The sequence below is a fragment of the Caretta caretta genome, chromosome 3 (assembly GCF_965140235.1).
Source record: "Caretta caretta isolate rCarCar2 chromosome 3, rCarCar1.hap1, whole genome shotgun sequence".
NCBI lineage: Eukaryota > Metazoa > Chordata > Testudines > Cheloniidae > Caretta > Caretta caretta.
In genome coordinates, this window is record NC_134208.1 from 161,030,348 (window position 1) to 161,051,415 (window position 21,068).

The window sequence follows — 21,068 nt, forward strand, 5'->3', positions numbered from 1 at the left end:
AAAGACTCATTTTATAGAACAATGGGTACACTCTTTCATGGTAAACCTTGCTGTTAACATTACATACATAGCAGATGTGCTTTCGTTACAAGGCCACATTTTACCTCCCCCCACCGCGTGGCTAACCCCTCCCCTTCCCCCCTCCCCGTGGCTAACAGCGGGGAACATTTCTGTTCAGCCACAGGCAAACAGCCCAGCAGGAATGGCCACCTCTGAATGTCCCCGTAAGAAAAGCACCCTATTTCAACCAGGTGACCATGAATGATATCACTCTCCTGAGGATAACTCGGAGATAAAGAACGGATGTTGTTTGAATGCCAGCAAACATGTTCTGCAATGATTCCCGAGTACGTGCTACTGGCCTGGAGTGGTAAAGTATCCTACCATGGTGGACAGAATAAGGCTGCCCTCCCCAGAAACCTTGTGCAAAGGCTTTGGGAGTACATCCAGGAGAGCCGCGAATGCCAGGGCAAATTAATCATTAAACACGCTTGCTTTTAAACCATGTATACTATTTTAAAAGGTACACTCACCAGAGGTCCCTTCTCCACCTGCCGGGTCCAGGAGGCAGCCTTGGGTGGGTGCGTGGGGGTACTGGCTCCAGGTCCAGGGTGAGAAACAGTTCCTGGCTGTCAGGAAAACTGGTTTCTCCGCTTGCTCGCTGTGAGCTATCTACAACCTCATCATCATCATCTTCCTTGTCCCCAAAACCTGCTTCCAGGTTGCCTCCATCTCCATTGAAGGAGTCAAACAACACGGTTGGGGTAGTGGTGGCTGAACCCCCTAAAATGGCATTCAGCTCATCATAGAAGCGGCATGTTTTACGCTCTGACCTGAAGCGGCCGTTTGCCTCTCTGGTTTTCTGGTTGGCTTGCCTCAGCTCCTTAAGTTTCATGCGGCACTGCTTCGGGTCCCTGTTATAGCCTCTGTTCTTTATGCCCTGGGAGATTTTGACAAATGTTTTGGCATTTCGAAAACTGGAACGGAGTTCTGATAGCACGGATTCCTCTCCCCATACAGCGATCAGATCCCATACCTCCCGTTCAGTCCATGCTGGAGCTCTTTTGCAATTCTGGGACTCCATCATGGTCACCTCTGCTGATGAGCTCTGCACTCACCTGCAGCTTGCCACGCTGGCCAAAGAGGAAATGAAATTCAAAAGTTCGCTGGCCTTTTCCTGTCTACCTGGCCAGTGCATCTGAGTTGAGAGTGCTGTCCAGAGTGGTCACAATGGAGCACTCTGGGATAGCTCCCGGAGGCCAATACCGTCTAATTGTCCCCACAGTACCCCAAATTCGACCTGGCAAGGCCAGTTTCAGCGCTAATCCCCTTGTCGGGGGTGGAGTAAGGAAATCAGTTTTAAAAGCCCTTTAAGTCGAAAAAATGGGCTTTGTCATGTGGACGGGTGCAGGGTTAAATCGATTTAACGCTGCTAAATTCGACCTCAACTCCTAGTATAGACCAGGGCTTACTGTACCTGCAGTTTAACTTGTGCTGAGATGTAAGGGGAATATTAAAAGCAATCTAGCTATGCTCTCCATCTGCTTGTATACAACAATTGGAAATACATACTCTCATTATAACACACCGGACTCTACTGTCATACAATGGATTATGGTACTGATGAGTGACTAGGAAAATGTATATTAACTGAATTGCATTTTGTGCTGTGCAGACTGCAAACTGTTTAACCAGAATAGATATATTATGGGTTAACTTTGCGTAAGAGCTTGACTACTGAGCAGCTGGCCACAGTTTTTTTGTAACTAAATTAATAATACACAATTTTTTATTATGTCACAGATTGCCTCATTCCACATGTTGAAGATGCAGAGGTTCATAACAAGACATACAGGACTGGAGATAAGTTAATAATCAGTTGTCATGAAGGATTCCAGATCCGTTACCCTGATTTAGACAACATGGTTTCAATATGTCAAGATGATGGAATGTGGGATAATCTGCCCATTTGTCAAGGTATAGTGCACCAGAATATCTTACTGTATAGCTCTTACACCTTGTAATCATTTACCAACACTTTTTTCTGCAGCTAAAGAGAATAGCAATAAGATGATAGATCCAGCTGTACAGTATTTCTGCAAAGGCTTTTGGATTTGCTCGGCTCCATTATTCACTTTTGGAAGTAAAATTCCACATTTCAGCATAGCTTTATTTTAAAATATTATGTTAAATCTTTTTTTTTTTTTTTGCTCGTTTAAAATCTGAGGTGAGCATGTCTTCTCTTTTAATGAAACAGGTTGAAATTCACCCGTTAGGTCAGCACAAGGCCCTTTGGACCACCTAAATCTGTGCACTACTTCATTTAGTGAAAGAATTAGGTTTTTTACTGCTTTTCACTTCGTTAGCCGTGCAGAGCTCATGCAACTAGGAGAGAGCAAGTTAGTCTATTCCATCTTGTTCATTATCAGCTGAATGGTGTACCAAGTTTTAAATCAGTTACACGCATGGATACTGACTGAACACTGTGCAGTTGCACGGGGCCTAATTTGGCCAGCAGAGCCATTAGGGCTAGTGACAGCGTATGAGAAGGAAACAGCTTGAGTTTGTCTGGACTTGAGAAGAGTGATTGAGGCTAGGCTGCCATTAGTGGACATGTGTTAAATACCCTGATCTAACCACAACCCTTTTCTCTTGCATGGGCACAGATCAGCACCTTTAACCTCAATTTAGCTAGTTGAGATTGATCCTAGGCTCCCCTGGGGTTAGTCTTGACCATTTTAGTCAAGACAAAAGGTGTTAACCTGCATCGGCACAAAGGGAAAGATTAGGATTGGCTAACCTTGACCTCTTTTCCTTATCTAGGCAGGTCTTCTGTGTATAATACAATTTAGGAAGTATGCTGTCATTTGGGGCTTGGATGTGAGAGTGCTGAGCCCCCTTTGAGTTGAAATCCAGTGTGAATCACAGATGCCCAGCCCCTTTCAGGTTATTTGCATAAATTTGGAACACATCTGGGAATGCAGTGATAAACTATTGTATTTTTAATGGCGTTGGGGATTGCAGAAAGCATTGAACATTATGACTTGTCAGCATGGTGCAAATGTATTTTATGTCAGTTTGATAGTTCCTATTATTCTGTAAATCTTTTAAAATTCAGGGAGAGCAGAAAAATAATCAAATTTCACTTAAAACAGACAGTTCCTAAATATGCTGTGGCCAAATAGAAGAAAAAACAACCCTTGAGTGATTAATTTTGGCTTTATTTTTTTTTAATTTAACATGCTGCAGAGTCTCTACATATTTCACAAAGAAAGGTCTTATAGCTGCCATGTGGCACCGGCATGTTGAAGTTAGGCAACTGTCATAGCCCAGTATTGCTTTGCACATATCTTGGAGATTAAATAAATTGTATCTGTAGATGGTAGCAGAAAAAGCAGAGCCCTTCAGAAAATCATCTTTTCCAGTCAAAATGGTGAATGCACTTTGCACCATTGCATGCCGGTGCAAAGGGCATTTGTGTGTAGTGGTTTTAAGTGCCCCTGCCATTTTTAAACAAACAATGACGGACTCAAACACTTTTGCACTTAGGGGACGTCCTCACACAGTTTACAGGTGGAATTTTTCTGGGCTATTATTCAGATGAGCAGTAGTATCCATTGCTTTCCTCCAGTGTGATATCAAAGCCATGGAACAGCAGACAACTGCTGCTACACACACCTCAGCTGCAGTGGATTGATATTGCCTCCTAACACAAACCTCAGTTCTCCTCCTGCTTAATTCAACATTAACCACATTTTAAAAGTAAATTTAGTGCAAGTAAGTGGTACAAGATCAACAGCATTAGTGTGAAATCTGGTATCTACGAAACAGGTACAGTTCAGGCAATTACAGTGCAGGTTTCCTTACATTGCCCTCCAGTGGTTCTCAAGTCTTGTTGTGGAGTTAGCAGCTGTTCCGGGTCCGGCTGGTCTGTTAGGATTGCAATCACAAGTGCTAAATATGAGGTGGGCACTTGTCCACTAGGACATAGACCACCAACTCATTTTACATAGCCCACCAATTACAGTGGACCTGATTCTCATTATGCTAAGGCCCCTTTCAAGTTTTCAGAGCCGTGTAAAGAGGTCTTGGTGTAAATGAGAAACGAGTCCAATGATTTGAGGCTTTAGACAGTACTGACAGTAACGGACCTGGGATGGATCTAAGTTAACTAGACGTGAATGGCATTGTTTTCTAATACCAACCCCCTCTACACCTTTATTTGTTTGCCAAGTTAGCTATTTTAGCAAAGGAAAAAACAGTGAAAAATTGTTAGAGTAGATAAACTTAATTTGTTTAAAAATAGGGGGAAATGTATATGATCTTCTAATTGTATTTTTGGGTGAGAGAAGGCGAGCCTGGTAACTAAGGCCCAGATCCTCAAAGGTATTTCGGTGCCTAACTCCCATAGATTTCAGTTAGGTGCCTAAATACCTTTGAAGATCAGGGCCTAGATGACAACAATCCTTAAGTGCAACGCATAAGTGTGGCCCATAAATCTGATCACATCTGACTTTGAGGATACCTACCCTGGAGCTGGAGGTGTAACTGTCAGTTCAAGTAGACATACCTGCACTAGCTCTGATGGAGTGAGCACGCTAAAAATAGACGCATCGCTGTGATGGTAGAAGTGGTAAGATAGGCTAGCCGCCTGAGTACAGTCACATCCAAGATGTGTCCTCAGGGCAGCCAGCACCTCCCACCACATGCGCTGCTGTGGCTACACTTCTCTTTTTAGGGTGCTAGTGTTGGTATGTCTACTCAAACTGCAATGACACCTTCAGCTCCAATGTAAACAGACCCTTCAAGAGTGCATTTGTCTGATGATTAATAACACAGACTATATTTTGGGGTTGATTTTGGAATTACATACTCCTAGTTGCTGAACGACAGGATTTTAGTTATGTATTAAAGGGGAAAAAAGTTTTCTGGATCACTAAGAATTGTGAACCACTGGAAGATGCCACCCTCTTTCTTGTTTTTTAAACTGAATTCTTGTGGAATTAAAGGTTTCAGAGTAGCAGCCGTGTTAGTCTGTATTCGCAAAAAGAAAAAGAGTACTTGTGGCACCTTAGAGACTAACGGATTTATTTGAGCATGAGCTTTCATGAGCTACAGCTCACTTCATTGGATGCATGAAGTGGAAAGTACTTTATGCATCCGATGAAGTGAGATGTAGCTCACGAAAGCTTATGCTCAAATAAATTGGTTAGTCTCTAAGGTGCCACAAGTACTCCTTTTCTTTTTGTGGAATTAAAGTTTCCGAGCTCCTGGTGAAAATGGGAAGGCCCTTGTTTCTGGATAGACCTTCATGTAACTGTATCAGAAGATTGATTTTTTTTTCATACTTTTTTATATACTGTGCTCTGTGAAACTTACATATTGGAGGGGTCCTCCCTCCAAACTCTCTTACCTCCAGAAATGGGAGACCATCTTTCTGTGAACCCAGTTTAAATGTCTGAGGAAAGGGCAGGTTAGATTTACTGTAGCGCTGTGAACTGGGTGCTCGTATGTAATATGATTTTCTGCACGTCATGTACAATCACACAAGGAATTATAACCAGGCTTTAATACTACATTTCATAATGTACTTTTTAAATTTGCATATATGCAGTCGTCCGTTGGGGCCTGTGCATCAGAGCTCTGTCATCTTTATCTGGAAATCCAAACAAAACCTTATCTGAACTTAGTCACGTAGGACCAGATTGTCAAAGGTATTTATTTAGGTGTCTGATGCATATAGGCACTTAGCGGGATTTTTAAAGCACCTATTGAAAATCTCACTAGATGCCTACCTTCTTTAGGGACATAAATACCTTCAGAAATCTGTCCAAGAGGCCAAATTCACTCTGGTATAATTCCATTGAAGGTAAACTTACCCCATTTATATAGTCTGTACTCTTTGTCTGCAGAAGTACATGTGTTTTATATTTGGTACAGAAGAGGAGGCAATAGCCAATAAATAGGGCCATTGTGGCTTTATTTGAGCGAAGGGGATTCATGAACTAGTAAAACTACTATTAAAAGCCGTTGTGCTGAACGTGATGCAACAAGTTTCCGTCCCCTCTCCCCCTCCCCCAATGGCCGGAGCCCTGAATTATTCTCCTGTCTTTGGACTAGTTAGAAGCTGTTTCTTTAAAGTGGCGGCTGGACATCTCAAGAAAAGGGAGTTGAAAGTACACAGCACTTTGCAGGATGTACTCAAATTGGAAGATCTGGCCTGTAGCTTTTATTTTGATAAAGTAAGACTCTCTAATTTTTAACAGTTTGTATAACAAGGCTTGAAATTATGGGAATCCATGTGACCTTCCTTCTGGAATTCCTGATAGTGACAAGAGGCCTATTAATGATGGTTGTTGCCACAACAAACAGCTTATGTTAGTCTCATAAATTTTCATAAAGCTTTTTTCATTCCCAGATTGCTAATCATCATTCCTCAAAATCATTGCAAGCTAAAAATCAGCACCATTAGTCATTACCAAGAGGGTCATTTTTAAGGCAGTGAGCAAAATAATTCTAGTTTATTTCAGTACACAACTTGAAATCTCAAGTCTCAATATCCACTCAGAACATTGTTTGCATACATGTGAATCAAATATTAGAAAGTCGTGAGTGATTATGTAGTGAATTTCCTTTTATTCCAAATGTCATCTCATTTGTGAAGCCAACTGCTGTCAATTCCCCCTCTAGGGTGCCAAAATTACAAAGTCTGCCTGGAGTTAATCACTCTGGGCCAAACTCATCTCTGGTGTAACTCTACTGAAGGTAAGTTTGTCCCTTTCTCGATCAGCTGTGGCCACTGTTCTCAAAAATGACTGATGAGTTTAGGTGCCTCCATTTTTGGGTGCCCAATCTGAAACCCCTTGAAGGGCCTGATTTCCGGAAGGTGAGCGCACTGAGCACTTTCTGAAAATCAGGCTCCTCTAAACGATCTCAAATTGGGCTCCCAAAATCACTACTCATTTTTGAAATCTTGGCCTCTTTTGCTGCTGTGTATATCTTGTAACAGCATCAATTTCAGTATTAAACATAACCTCTGTGACTGCCTGTTTGAGGAGAGGAATAAAACCCAGGGTTTTGTATAGGTGACTGTCTTTATTTATTAAGAATTCCACCTTGTAATAAGTGACAACTGCTAAACTGGTGAATGTGTGGGTGTGCAAAACGAAACATTGCAATTGTCATTAATGCTATTTTGGGTTTGCAGATGATATATATTATCTTGGCAGAATGTGTGGGCTAAGCAATAAAAGAACTTGAAATGAGGTAATGACACTTGAGCGTCTAAGAGAAAGATTAAGCAGGAATGCCATTCACTGTGGGGAGGATGGGAAATATTGTGCTTCTCAACTTGGGAACCATAATCAAGATGTGTTACAATGACTAAGACAAGCGCCTCATAATAAAAGATACCTTCCTCTTCTTAATTTGCAGGTTGCCTGAGGCCATTGGTTCTTCCTCATAGTTACATTAACATATCTGAGTTCGAGTCCTCCTTCCCAGTAGGAACAGTGGTATATTATCAGTGCTTTCCTGGATATAAACTAAAGGGGACAAAGTTCCTTGAGTGCATGTATAACCTTATCTGGTCACATAGCTCACCTAGGTGCCTTGATGTGGAAGGTAAAACAGCTTATTTGTTTTTAATTTTGGACAATTAACATGATATATTTTAATTGAACTTAGGGCTACAATTTTTAGCTCCATTTTGTCCACTGCCTCCTGAGGACGTACAAAGTGCATCCATTCAAGCTCCTGTTTTGTTGTACGTATACTGTGTAATCTGGAACATCGCATAGCTTAACTGTTAAAGTTACTTACATAATGTTTGCTCTGTCAGTATCGTAATCATACTAGCTGAAGTTTGTAACAACAAAGACTGTTTATACTTAAAATCTAAAAAACTATGTAATCTGCTGTCTTTCTAATGAAATGCTGAGAAAGTTAATGAATCTATATTCACATAAGGACAACCTGAGTAGCTGAAGATTTCAGCACCATACCATTCTGAACTAAAAGCATTTGTAAATACTATTAAGTATCAAGTTTCATTTCAGCCTGCGTGCCAGGTGTATGCAAAATCTAATACTGCATGATTCTGCATTAAAAATTACTGGATGTTGTACCCAAAAGTACTGGAGTGTTTCTTATTTTTAATTAACAGTCCAGTTTTCAAAATTCTAAAAGGTCTTTGCAATGTAAGGGTTCCACCTTCAGGAACTGACTTTCTGATCTAACATCCTAGAAATTTAACCACAAAACAGCCCTGCATAAATCGTCTTTCTTTTTATTTTTTGTAGTACATGAAATACATGTTACAGATAAAATTATTAGAAAGAGACTGCCTGTCGGATATCATAAAAGAAATTACAAAATGAAGCAGGATTAGCCAGAAGTAAGTCTTTAATGTGTTAGGAGCATTAAAACCCACAAACACAAATGTATGAAACCTGAAAATTTTGTATGTGTCATTTCCCTGTGCTCACTTAACACAGATGACAGTCTGAACTACCTGTTCCAGCTCTCGTCGACGTACATGGCAAAACTCCCATTAACTTTAATGGGGGCATGTATCATTTGTATTATATTAGCACCTAGAGCTCCATTGTGGTAGGCTTCTTAAAAATATACAGAGAGTAAGAGAGAATCCCTGCCCTGAAGATTTTGTAGTCTAAATAGACACGTCAAAGAAAGGGTAGGAGAGGCAAAGAAGTATTCTCCCCAATTCACAGATGGGGAATGAGACAGCGATTAAGTCCCTTGCCCAAGGTCACACCGGACGTTTGTGGCAGAGTGGGGAATTGAACCTAAACCTCCTGAGTCCTGATCCAGTCCCTTAATCACAAGCTCATCCTTCCTTATGATCGCTTTTGGCACAGGACTTGTTGTTCTGTTGTAACATTAAGACCAATTTTTTCCCCGGTGATTACTTGTAGAAACCTTATATATACAGGTGATGGACAAACCACAAATGTTTCAGATAGTACGAGAATGGGTTATCTTGAGATTTTAGGTCCTTTCTTTTTCCATATGGGTAGGACAGAGTCTTATAGCTGAAAACTTCATTTCTCAGGTGTCATGTGGGACCGGTGTAACTGGAACACACAGAACTTGTAAAGTTCCATCCAGCACCTGTAAATCAACTTAGGTATTCACATTTGAAAATGACAGGTTTCAGAGTAGCAGCTGTGTTAGTCTGTATCTGCAAAAAGAAAAGGAGTACTTGTGGCACCTTAGAGACTAAACACATTTATTAGAGCATAAGCTTTCGTGAGCTACAGCTCACTTCAGCTGTAGCTCACGAAAGCTTATGCTCTAATAAATGTGTTTAGTCTCTAAGGTGCCACAAGTACTCCTTTTCTTTTTACTTTTGAAAATGTTGGCCTAAGTGACTTATTCAAGAAGAGTCAGACTCCAGGGGTCCTGCTTCCATCTAATTCTCCAACCAGTGAACAGCACTCCCACCCTTTTTATCCAGTATTATAGAATAATAGACGTATAGGGCTGGAGGGAACCTCAGTCATCAAGTCCAGTCCCTTGCTCTGAGGCAGGACTGAGTAAACCTAGACCATCCCTGACAGGTGTTTGTCCAACCTGTTCTTAAAAACCTCCCATGATGGGGATTCCACATCCTCTGTTGAAAGCCCATTCCAGAGCTTAACTATCCTTATGGTTACAAATCTTTTCCTAATAGCTAATCTAAATCTCCCTTACTGCAGATTAAGACCATTACTTCTTATCCTATTTTTAGTGGATATAGAGAACAATTGCTCATAGTCCTCTTTAGTACAGCCCATAATAATATGTTGAAATGTTGAAGACTCTTAGCCAGTCCCCTTTCAGTAGTCTTTTCTCAATACTAAACATGCCCAGTTTTTTTAACTTTTCCTCACAGGTCAAGTTTTCTATGATTTGTATCTCTCTTTTGTTGCTCTCTTCTGGACTCTCTCCAATTGGTCCACATCTTTCCTTAAGCGTGGTGCCCAGAATTGGACACGATACTCCAGCAGAGAGGCCTCACCAGTGCCACGTGGAGTGGGACAGTTACCTCCCATGTATTACATACAACATTCCTGTTAATACACCACAGAATGATAATGAGCTTTTTTTGCAACTGCATCACATTGTTGACTCTCATTCAGTTTGTGATCCATTATAAACGCCAGATCCTTTCCAGCAGTACTGCCACTTAGCCAGTTATCCCCATTTTGTAGCTATGCATTTGATCTTTCCTTCCAGAGTGAAATACTTTGCACTTGTCTTTACTGACTTTCATGTTATTGATTTCAGACCAATTCTCCAATTTTGTCAAGGTCCTTTTGAATTCTAATCCTGTTGTCCAAAGTGCTTGCAACCCCACCCCACCCCCAGCTTGGTTTCATTTGCACATTTTATAAGCATATTCTCCACTCCATTATCCAAGTCATTTAATGAAAATATTGAATAGTACCAGACCCAGGACAGACACATGCAGGACTCCACTAGAGATCCCTCCCAGTTTGACAGCAAACTATTGATAACTACTTCGAGTACAGTCTTTCAACAATTTGAGCACCCACTTTATAGTAATTTAATCTAGACCACACTTCCCTAATTCACTTACAAGAATGTCATGTGGGACTGTGTCAAAAGCCTTACTAAAATAAGATACCTCACATCTATTGTTCTCCCCCTCCTCTACTAGGCCAGTAACCCTGATGAAGGAAATTAGGTTGATTTTTGTCATGATTTATTTTTGACAAATCCATGCTGGCTCTTCCTTATAATCCTGTTATCCTCCAGGTGCTTACAAATTGATTGTTTAATAATTTGTTCCAGTATCTTTTCCAGATATTGAAGTTAAGCTGATTGGTCTATACTTACTGGGGTCCTCTTTGTACCCCTTTTCAAAGATAGATATTATATTTACCCTTTTTCAATCCTCTGGAACCTCTTCTGTCCTCCATGAGTTCTCAAAGATAATTGCTAGTGGTTCCAAGATTGCTTCAGTACCTTAAATACCCTATGATGGTTCCTAAAGTACCATATGATGAATTTCATCAGGCCTTGCTGACTTGAATGATACAACTCATTTAAATATCCTTTAACCTGTGCTTTCCTTATATTGGCTTGTGTTCCTTCCCCCATGTTGTTAATATTAGTTGAGTTGAGTATCTGGTCACTATTACCGTTTTTAGTGAAGACTCAAGCAAAATAGGCATTAAACACATCAGCCTTCTTGATGTCATCAGTTATTAGCTCTCCTTCCCCGTTAAGTAGAGGGCTTGTGCTTTCCTTTTGTCTTTCTCTTGGTCCTAATGTATTTTTAAAATCTCTTATTCCCTTTGATGTCCCTTGCTGGGCGTAACTCATTTTGTGCCTTTCTGATTTTCTCCTTACATGCTTGTGCTATTCTTTTGTTGCTCCTCCTTCTGCACCTTGCAGTTGAACTTAGCAATGTCAGCTCCGCTTTACAGATGCCTACCATATATCACAACTGTATTCATATTGCAGTATTACCCACCAGCATTTTTCATAGAGGGGATATTCAAATAGCAAATTAGTCTCTTTATTTATTTCCATGATCAATACTAAATGTATTCTCATAACATTACCTGTTCTGGTCTTTCTCATAACATTACCTGTTCTGGTCTTTTAATGAGAGATTGATTAAAAGCAAATAGTTGTTAGGAACTTTTACCAAATCTTTATAGTGCTCATATTTTGCTGGAAGCAGTTTTGCCTGTAGCTTCCTGTTTTTGACATACATTCTTCTCTAGGCTCCAACAATATGCAGATTGAATTTAAAAAAAGAAAAGCTATGGGCTCTTTAGTAAACCTTTCTCCAGAGTGGTACCAGACTTCATAACAATGATTGTTTCTAATTTTGGAAAATATTGATGTAGAAGTGTTCCAGGAGGGCACCAAAAATTGCTCTTTCTGCTGCATACGCACAAACAGTTTTTCTTGCCTGGGCAGTTTCTGTGGTTGCATTATATTTGATTCTCCATCTGAACATCAAATTTCAGATCATATGGAGCCTGGCATCAGAGTAATCACACAAATGATATCTGTGAATCTTATGAATTTTGCCTCTTTCTAAACTATTTAGGCCGAATACATTGCTGGTGTAACTCCAGTGAAGTCAGTGGAGTTACACAGGGAAATATTTGACTTTTTCTTTCCTTTCTGCTGCTATAACTGTAGCATGAACATTTTTAATTAATACTACACTATAAAATTTACTTAGTGCTATAGCTGTGGGAATCTCAAAGCATTTTAGATACTTTACATATAGAATCAAAGTAACTGGAAATGGAAAGAAACTATTAGTTCATCTAATCTATCTTCATACTGCTAGTGCAGGATTATTCCCTATAATACACTTTTCCAATGCTTAATCCAATCTAGTTTTAAATGTTTCCAATGGACTTCCACCACATCCTTTGGGACACAGTTTCACAGCTCTGGCTGTCGGAGGGAGATTTTTCTTATAATTAACCTAATTGTTCCTTTTCATATGTATTGTATGGTAATTCCTTTATCCAGTGTTGACATGCAGCCACCTCCATGGAGGGATGCAGCAGCTGTTTAGGAACTGTTTTATATTTTACACACACACACACTCTCTCTCTCTGTTTAGGAACTGTTTTGTATTTTACACACACACTGTTCATCTGATCTGGAAACTTGTTATAGGCAGAGCAGGGTGGTAATGCCATAGTTAAGGTTGCTCAACACGTGCCATTATAAGATTCTATTTTCAGTTGCTTATAATTCTTCTTCAAGTAGTGGCCCTTTGTGGTCCCACTTCAGGTGCACATGTGTCTCTCAAGCCCTTGATTGAAGATTACGCAGGCCAAACGGACATTGCTAGCTAGAAATCGTCTTATGCCTCTTTATGGCAGACACTGAGGCTATATAGGGGTGCGCAGGGGAACTGCCCTCACTTCCTTCTCTGCTGCCTCACCAGTGTGCAAAAGGACAGATAAGTACTACGTACCCCTTAAGGATTATCACTTTTTATTTTCCCATCCCCCACCTAACTCCCTAGTGGTGGATGCAATGAATGAACGGGGTAGGCAGTACTTTTTGAGATATGACAAGGAACAAAAGTGGCTGAATCTCTTTGGAGGAAAGTCTTACTCATCTGCAACCCTGCAGCTCTGGATCGCAAACTATCAAGCGGTCACCAAATACAACCTTACTAATTACAACAAGCTCACAGCCTTTATTGAATAGCTGCCATATGACTGCAGGGAGCAATTCCAGTCTGTAGTTGAGGAGGGTCAGCTACTAGCCTGAATGGCTCTCCAGACATCCCTAGATGCTGCTGCCAGATCCATCTCTACGGTGGTAGTTATGTGCAGGGTGTCATGGCTTTAACTTTTGTGGTTTCTGAGGGAGGTTCAGAACGCTGTAGAGGGCCTCCCCTTTGATGGTCATAGGCTTTTCTCAGAGAACAAGAATGATGCCCTGCACACATTGAAGGACTTCAGGGTTACCCTATGTACCTTGGGCATTTACACAGCTACGAGCAAGAAGTGTTTTAGAAGCTCATGCCCTGTTCAGTTCTTGGGGTACCGTAGATCTGCAGAACCCTCCAGAAAGAGAGACAGGTTTCCCCCAACCTCCCACATGACCACCCAGGTGTCATCTAAACTGCAGTTTTGATAGGTTGGTCAAGAGTTTGAATTCTCTCACTTTTCTGGATTTACAGTTGTGCCCTTCAGCCTGCCTCCCTCGCTTTGGAGACTGTCGTATCCATTTCGTCCAGGCTTGGGAGCAAATCACCGTGGACCAATAGGTCTTGCAGGTCATGACATCAGGCTATACCATCCAGTTTATGTCACTCCCTACCTTCCACTCCCCTTCCCCAGCCTTCTTTAGGGACCCCTCTCACAAGCTTCCACTAAGGCAAGAGATGGAATCTCTCCTCCAACTAGGAGCAATAGAACTGGTCCCTTTCCCTTACAAGGGCAGGAGTTTCTACTCAAAATACTTCCTACCACCCAAGAAGGATGGAAATTGGAGGCCAATCTTAGATCTAAGACAACTGAATAAGTTTGTGATGCCTCAGAGGTTCAGGGTGGTAACTCTGGCAACTATAATTCCTTTACTAGAGAAAGGGGATTAGTTTTCAGCCCACGACCTACAAGAAGTCTACTTCTGATACATCTATCACACAGGAAGTACCGATGATTCACTATAGGCAAAGATCATTTCCAGTACCATGTGCTCCCCTTCGGCCTATCCTCAGCCCCAGGTGTGTTTTCAAAGGCTCTAGCAGTAATGGCAGTTTACTTTTGGCAGGAAGAGATCCTGGTCTTCCCGTACCTTGATGAACGGCTACTCAAGGGCTGTTCCTTCGAAGCAATGTTATTGTCTACCCAGAAGGCCCTCGCTCTGTTCCAAGAGTTGGGCCTCCAGCTGAACATAAAGAAATCCACAATAGTACCAGTACAAAGGGATGCAGTTTATAGGGGTATTCTTGGACTCAGTGACAGCCAGAGCATATCTCCCTTTAGACAGATTTGTGACCTTGTCAGGACTGGTAGCGACAATTCAGGGAAGCTCTCGGACCACAATAAAAAGCTGTCTTGAGCCATGTGGCAGCTTTTACCTTTTGTGACCAATTACACAAGGCTATGGTTCTGCTGCTTCCAGGGTTGGCTCAGAACTGCCTATGCTCCAAACAGGGACACCTTGGACAGGGCAGTGATGGTCCCTTTGCATGCACAGAACTCCATATCTGTGCAGGTGTTCCTTTCTGTCACTCAAGCCCATCAATGACTCCAGCAATCTCATTGTTAAGATTGGGTGCCCATCGCAATACCCTCAGGAATCAGGGCAGATGGACAGTCCATGAAACCAGTCTCCACATCAACCTGTTGGAAGTCAGGGTGGTCAGGAACTCTTGCCTCCATTTCCTAATGACAAAGCATTCAGGGTCATGATGGACAAAGTGTCCTGCATGTTTTACATCAACAAGCAAAGAGGAACAAAATCCCCTTCCTTGTGCACCAAAGCTATAAAGCTCTGGAACTGGTGCATAGCCCACCATATCCAGATTTCAGTGATCTACCTCGACAATGACTTGGAGCTGGACACTCAGGTTCTCCACAGCATATGCCAGAGATCGATATTTTCACCACCTCCGAGAACAGGAAGTGTCCCCTCTTCTGGTCAAGGTCGGGGGCCTGGTTCACCACTCCTTGCGGGACGGCCTTTTTCTACCTTGGAGGAAGGGTCTGTTCTACGCCTTTCCCCCAATGCCCCTAATTCTAGGGGTATTGAACAAGATCAGGCAGGACAAAGCCAGAGTTATTCTCAGAGTACCTACCTGGCCGAGACAAGCTTATTACCCTTACCTGCTTCAACAAAATATCCAACCGTTAATCAAGCTCCCAACCATTCCTCTTCTCCTGTCTCAGGATGTGGGTTGCATGCTTCGCCCCAGCTTGGTGGTTCTACACCTCAGGGTGTGACTCCTGGATGGCTCTCAGGAACAGAGGTTTCCTGCTCTATGGATGTGCAGCAGGAGTTATTAAACAGCAGAAAAACATCAACCTGCACTTCTTCCCTGCAGAAATATTTTTTAAAAATTGTCCAATGGTGCAATCCATTTGTCCATTGCATCTCTAGCTGGAATTGGTTCCCCTTTCCCTCATCCTAGATTACCCATTGGATCTGAAGACATCTAGGTTGTCCATCAGTTCAGCCAAGGTACACCTGGCTGCCATATCAACCTTTCATCCCCCAGTAAAGGGATTCTCCATTTTTGCTTACCTGGTATTGTCCAGAATTATTAAAGGTCTGGGTAATCTCTTCTCCCACATTAGACACACCACCCTGTCTTGTGACCTCAACCTGATTCCCAACCACCCAGGAAGGCTTCCATTCACACCAATGGCGACCTGATCCCTACTTCATTTATCTAGGAAGATGGCCTGGTTAGTTGAAAAATGTAAAGGAAATGGTGCTTCTTATTTTTAAATTAACTGAATCTACAATCCTAATTTGGGGAAAATGATTAATCTGTGAAACAATGTTATTACATTTCAAATGACTGCACGTTCTTTGCATTGAAGAAATGTTTTTTCATCTTCATTGTCTTGAAGTTGATGCACCCTGCATTGTTCGTAGCATTGCAAGAAAGGCAAAAGAACAACTTATTCATAGATCCATAGATATTTAGGTCAGAAGGGACCATTATGATCATCTAGTCTGATCTCCAGCACAATGCAGGCTACAGAATTTCACCCACCACTCCTACAAAAAACCTCACACCTATATCTGTGCTATTGAAGTCCTCAAATCATAGTTTAAAGACTTCAAGGAGCAGAGAATCCTCCAGCAAGTGACCCGTGCCCCATGCTACAGAGGAAGGCGAAAAACCTCCAGGCCTCTTCCAATCTGCCCTGGAGGAAAATTCCTTCCCGACCCCAAATATGGCGATCAGCTAAACCCTGAGCATGTTGGCAAGATACATCAGCCAGATACTACAGAAAATTCTTTCCTGGGTAACTCAGATCCCACCCCATCTAATATTCCATCACAGGCCATTGGGCCTATTTACCATGAATATTACCAAAACCATGTTATCTCATCATACCATCTCCTCCATAAATTTATCGAGTTTAATCTTAAAGCCAGATAGATCTTTTGCCCCCACTGCTTCCCTTGGAAGGCTATTCCAAAACTTCACTCCTCTGATGGTTAGAAACCTTTGTCTAATTTCTAGTCTAAATTTCCTGGTGGCCAGTTTATATCCATTTGTTCCTTTTTTGGTCTTTTACTATGACATTCCTATGGATCAAGTTGAAACAAATCACCATTTTACACCTGCTGTGTCACCTGCATTCTTTGCAGAAACTCCTTAGCCTTTCCCAAATCAGCTAGACATCAGAATTTTCATGAAACCATAATTTCCTGCCCTCATAATTCACATTTGTCCACAGATGGATGATACATTTTATCCATGGTGTTGCAAATGTGTGAAGGATTAGACAGGGGAAAGCAGATCAAGTTTCTCCCTCAGGGCGGTCTTATATTGAATTTTTAAATGTTATCTGACAGTGCACCTCTAACAGAACAAGAGCACTACGCTATGTCATCGGAGAGAGAAATATTACTTTGTGCATCAAGGACATATTTATTGATTTACAGTCCACTTACTGCGATCACTGGGCCTGCTCCTCAGCGAGTGGAAATCGGTGCAACCCCTTTGACTGCAAGTCATTGAAGTTATGCTGCTTAGCACTAGCTGAAGATCTGGCCCTCTCACTATGCCTATAGAATCTAAAATATATATTACATGCTAAATTGGTTTGTTCGCTTTTCAGGCAGGAGTCAAAGGTTCAAACTCAACTAGTTAATAGAGGAGACTGTAAGCAAACAAAGGGCTGGAATTAGAATTATGTCACTAGAACTCTGATATTACCCTGGCCTTGTATGGTGATGTCTCATAGAGATTACTGCATTAGTCTGCTCTGGTCTAATTCTAAAGCCCAAGCCAAGCACAGCAGACCCAAGAGTACCCAGGTCGTTTTCAGAACTGACCCAAACCTGACATCTTCCCCAATTTTGTGTCAGAGCCACCACCTCATCCTAGAGGCTCAGCCTGGTAGGGACTTCCCATGCCCGCAGTCTGTCTCTGACCCCCTCCTGCCTGTGGAATTGGCACAGCAGTGGCTGTGTGCCCCACTCCTGCCTTGCTGCATTGCATATGTTGTGGAGTGACTGGCACTGCGTCAACACTGTGCTCCACAGTGTAGGAAGGCAGTGGCAGCCAGCAGAAGCAAGGCACTTAACCTCTGCTACCCAAACCCCACAGGCAGGCAGAGGTGATCGGAGCCTACCTGACCCAAGTCCAAGAGGTTCAGGTTGTTTTCAGACCCAACACTTGTAGTCAGATTCCGTCAGGTTGCAAGGCTCTGAGCTGCACCTCTCTTTCCTTCCTGGTGTCTCTGAGTGCATTCCTCAGGCCTTGTGCATTTACCTCTCCTGAGGCAGAATCATGCAGTCCTCTACTCTTTGACCAGATCCTGGACTACAGTACCCTGTGCCTGAGTCATGCTTACTCAGCAGATCTGGCTGGTTTCAGCACCTGTGGTCCTTCCCTTAGGAACTCTGACCACTAATGTATATAGTGACCTGTAGCTTTCTTAAAACTAAAGCACTGTTTATTTCACTAGGTAGGAACAACGCATTTAGAGGAAAAAGGATTTAAAACCACAAACAGTCTGCACAGGTCAATATTCAGCATTCATAAATTATTTCAGCTCCGCATCCATCACGCATGGCAGAAAGCACTGGCCCAGAAAGATGGGCTTCCTGGAATATCCTTTTTGACATCAGTAGCAAATTAAAGGCCTGATTTGGAACAGGGATCCAGTCTAGACTCCTGCCCATGATTGTGGATGCAGTTGATGTTGTTTGGACACCTAAGTACGGTAGCTGATTGTAGCTGCAATTCAGGTAGTCAGATGCCTAAATGACATCAATTACACATGCAAATAATTATGAATATCCAATTAAACTCAAACCCACAAATTATTTGCACCAACACATTTTGAGCCTGAATAGCAAGACCAGGTATTGAATGTCTGGCCCTGGAGGTTTTAAAGAGACAATGCATCATCGTTCGGAGAGGTTCATTGGGGTACATGTTTACAGAAGGGGAAAAAAACCCACAGAAGGTAAGTAATGTTGTGACCAACTAACACAGTACTTACTGTAATTGCAACCCCAGTGCTCCAAACAGCCATGCGCTCCTAGCACAGCATAAATGTATTCAAACATGATTCAGCTCATTTCTCTTAAATAAATAAATAAATGGGCCCCATCTTGCAAAGTGTTGTGTCATCAACTCCCTAGCACCTCAGCAAGATCATGACAAAAATTTGTTTAAATGAAAGCTGCACTTGTTTAGGTTATCACCTCTGTGCAAAATATCAGAAGGAGTGTGCCTTGCCATGTATAAACTGTGAAATGTATTTGAAACTACAAAGTTTAATTAAGATCAGCATTTCTCTGGTTGCTCTTCTGTAAATGGTTGTATTACTAATGATTGTGTCATAACCATACAGCTAAGGGTAGCCTAGAATTCCTCCTTACTTGTAAAGGAGTTAAAAAGCTCAAATAACCTGGTTGGCAACTGACCAAAAGGACCAATGGGGAAAGAAGATACTTTCAAATCTGGGGAGGGGGAGGCTTTGTTTGTGCTTTTTGTTGGGTGTTCTCTCTCCTAGGACTGAGAGAGGCCAGGCCGAAATTCATCTCCTCCAACCAATCCTGAACCAGTCTCTAATATTACAAAAATAGTAAGTAAAGCCAGACAAGGCGTATTAGATTATCTTTTGTTTTAGCATGTGAATTTTCTTGCAGGAGGTTAACTACCCTGCCCTCAGGCAGAGAAAAAGAACAACTCCAGGTGCTCTCAGCTTAAAACCTCCCTGCTTCCAAGCAGCCAAAAGGAAAAAAAAATTTTTTTGTCCTTTTAAAATCCTAAGCTCTGTGCTTTTGGTTCAAAATGATCCCACCGCACTGCCACCAGGTCAGGGTTCCCTCCCCACTCTGAACTCTGTGGTACAGATATGGGGACCTGCATGAATGACCCCCTGAGTTTATTTCTACCAGTTTAGGTTAAAAATTCCCCAAGGCACAAATCCTTTTTGTCCTTGGGCGGTATGCTGCCACCACCAAGTGATTTAAACAAACATTCAGGGAGGGCCACTTGGAGCCCTATCTCCCCCAAAATATCCCCCCAAGCCCTTACACTCCCTTTCCTGGGGAGGCTTGAGAATAATATCCTAACTAATTAGTTACAAAGTGAGCACAGATTTATCTCCACTCCCTCCGCCCCCCCCCCCCCCCCCGGTCTTAGGACACTGAAAATCAATCAGGTTCTTAAAAGAAGAATTTTATTTAAAGTAAAGGTAAAAGAATCACCTCTGTAAAATCAAGATGGAAGATAACTTTACAGGGTGACAAAAGATTCACAAACACAGAGGAACTCCCTCTAGGCTTAGTTCAAAGTTACAAAAAACAGGAACAAACCTCGTTCTAGCAAAGGGAAAACTCCCAAGCTAAAACAAAATATAATCTAACACGCCTTGTCTGGCTTTACTTACTATTTTTGTAATATTAGAGACTGGTTCAGGATTGGTTGGAGGAGATGGATTTCGGCCTGGCCTCTCTCAGTCCCAGGAGAGAGAACACCCAACAAAAAGCACAAACAAAGTCTCCCCCTCCCCAGATTTGAAAGTATCTTCTTTCCCCCTTGGTCCTTTTGGTCAGGCGCCAACCAGGTTATTTGATCTTCTTAACTCCTTACAAGTAAAGAAGAATTCTAGGCTACCCTTAGCTGTATGGTTATGACAGACAACCATAGAGGCCAGTCTGAAAGTTCAGTGGGAGTTTTGTCTGAGTGGGGACTTGCAGAACTGAACCCATTATTTGTACCTCGAGTCACAGGGAAGGGGAGTGATTGTTAAAGGAGGACTGAAAGTTATTTCAGTGTGAAACTATTATAAAAACACAATGGGAACCGGTTTTGTAATCTTTCACTTAGTCTCATGCCATTGGTGTCACATTGATACCAATTTTCAACAAGAAATTTGTTGGAGGCAAACCAGAAAAGCAGGTTTTCATTAAAAACTTAATTATTCAACTCATTTCGCAATTCCTGCAAGGTGAAAAATGCTGCTCACCATGTGAACTCTCAACTTGCTGTGCTGTATTAATGTAGCTAGTTTTTCTCTGAATCTTACAATTTGTACTCAAACAGATGTTCGTGGAGATTACACAGAATTAAGACATTTTGGTCTAGTGCCTAGAGCAAATAGCTGGGTGTCAAGAGACCAGGATTCTACCACTGATTTGCTGTGTAACCCTCAACCAGTTGCTTAACTCTTCTGTGTTTCTTTTATTCAAATGTAAAATATACACACAATGTTGTAAGGCTTAATTGGCTGGTGTTTGTAGACGCTAGAGAGATCTTAGGATGAAAGGTGCTATCCAATTGCATATTATTCTTGCATGTTCAGCCTTCTGTGATGGAATTTACTACTCACTGCTGCGGTGCC

General features: G+C 41.9%; 1 protein-coding gene across 6 annotated transcripts in view; it reads left to right on the forward strand.

The window, feature by feature from the left end:
* Window positions 1-21,068, forward strand: part of SUSD4 (sushi domain containing 4) — a 132,882-nt gene that overhangs the window by 84,368 nt on the left and 27,446 nt on the right. For 3 of the 6 annotated variants that reach the window (XM_048843291.2, XM_048843294.2, XM_048843290.2), the window contains 3 exons: window positions 1,804-1,977; window positions 6,691-6,765; window positions 7,435-7,623. In XM_048843291.2, the coding sequence (XP_048699248.1) occupies window positions 1,804-1,977; window positions 6,691-6,765; window positions 7,435-7,623 (438 nt within the window). The remainder of the gene's footprint in view (window positions 1-1,803; window positions 1,978-6,690; window positions 6,766-7,434; window positions 7,624-21,068) is intronic. The other 3 variants (XM_048843292.2, XM_048843293.2, XM_048843295.2) reach the window with 2 other exon arrangements.